Source organism: Gavialis gangeticus, unplaced genomic scaffold (genome assembly GCF_001723915.1).
Source record: "Gavialis gangeticus isolate Ggan-Ray unplaced genomic scaffold, GavGan_comp1, whole genome shotgun sequence".
Classification (NCBI taxonomy): Eukaryota; Metazoa; Chordata; order Crocodylia; family Gavialidae; genus Gavialis; species Gavialis gangeticus.
Window position 1 is genome coordinate 6,367,111 of NW_017729020.1, and position 764 is coordinate 6,367,874.

Consider the following 764-nt stretch of genomic DNA (forward strand, 5'->3'; position numbering starts at 1 on the left):
CCCCCCCTTCCCTGGCTACAGCCTCCTCATGCTTGCCCCAGCCCCAGACACACACACATGCGCCTCCATCTCCAAGACTCACCCTGGCCCTGACACCAAGCCTCCCACCCCCATTTCTGCAGGGCAGCTGGCAACCCCAACACCCTCTGTCTTAGGGCCAAGGCCCCTTGTGCTGAACGCAAGGGGAAGGGGCCAACTACCCCCCACCCAGGCCTTACGCACCACACCAGGGCCAGCACAACAGCAACCCAATACAACTCTCCCTCTCCAGCAATTCCTTCCCTACAAGCTCCCCTGGCCTGCAGCTTCTTTCCCCACCTCCACCAGGCCCACACCGCCCCAACCAAGCTCTGGCTCTTCAGGCCAGCCCCTTCCTGCCAGCTCCTGACCCTACTTAGCCCCTCCCTGCCCAGGCCCAGCTGCAGGCAACTGCCTCCTGACCGGCCTGCTCCGGCCCAGCTGGCCCAGGGCCTGGCCTCCCTGCACACCCCCGCTCCCCACCGCCAGGGGCTCAGTGCACCCCCTCCGGCCCCCCACCTTCTTGTCCCCGCACGGCGTGCCATTGTCCACCGCTCCCATATCGTGCTCGTTCCTGCCCGCGTTGTAGTCCACGCTCCAGCACACAAGCCTGTCCGCGGCATGCTGCAGCACCGTGACACGATCCCCCAAGTTGGGCAGGCGGCGCACGTCCACGCACTGCAGCCTGCCACACATCACATCCCTGCACGGCCCCAACATGAGCCCTTACAACCCCGCGCTTGGCT

General features: G+C 66.1%; 1 protein-coding gene across 1 annotated transcript in view; it reads right to left on the reverse strand.

The window, feature by feature from the left end:
• Positions 1-764, reverse strand: part of LOC109295459 (disintegrin and metalloproteinase domain-containing protein 20-like) — a 68,320-nt gene that overhangs the window by 8,147 nt on the left and 59,409 nt on the right. Inside the window, 1 exon segment of the mRNA XM_019514310.1 lies at positions 502-721. Coding sequence (XP_019369855.1) covers positions 502-721 — 220 coding nt within the window.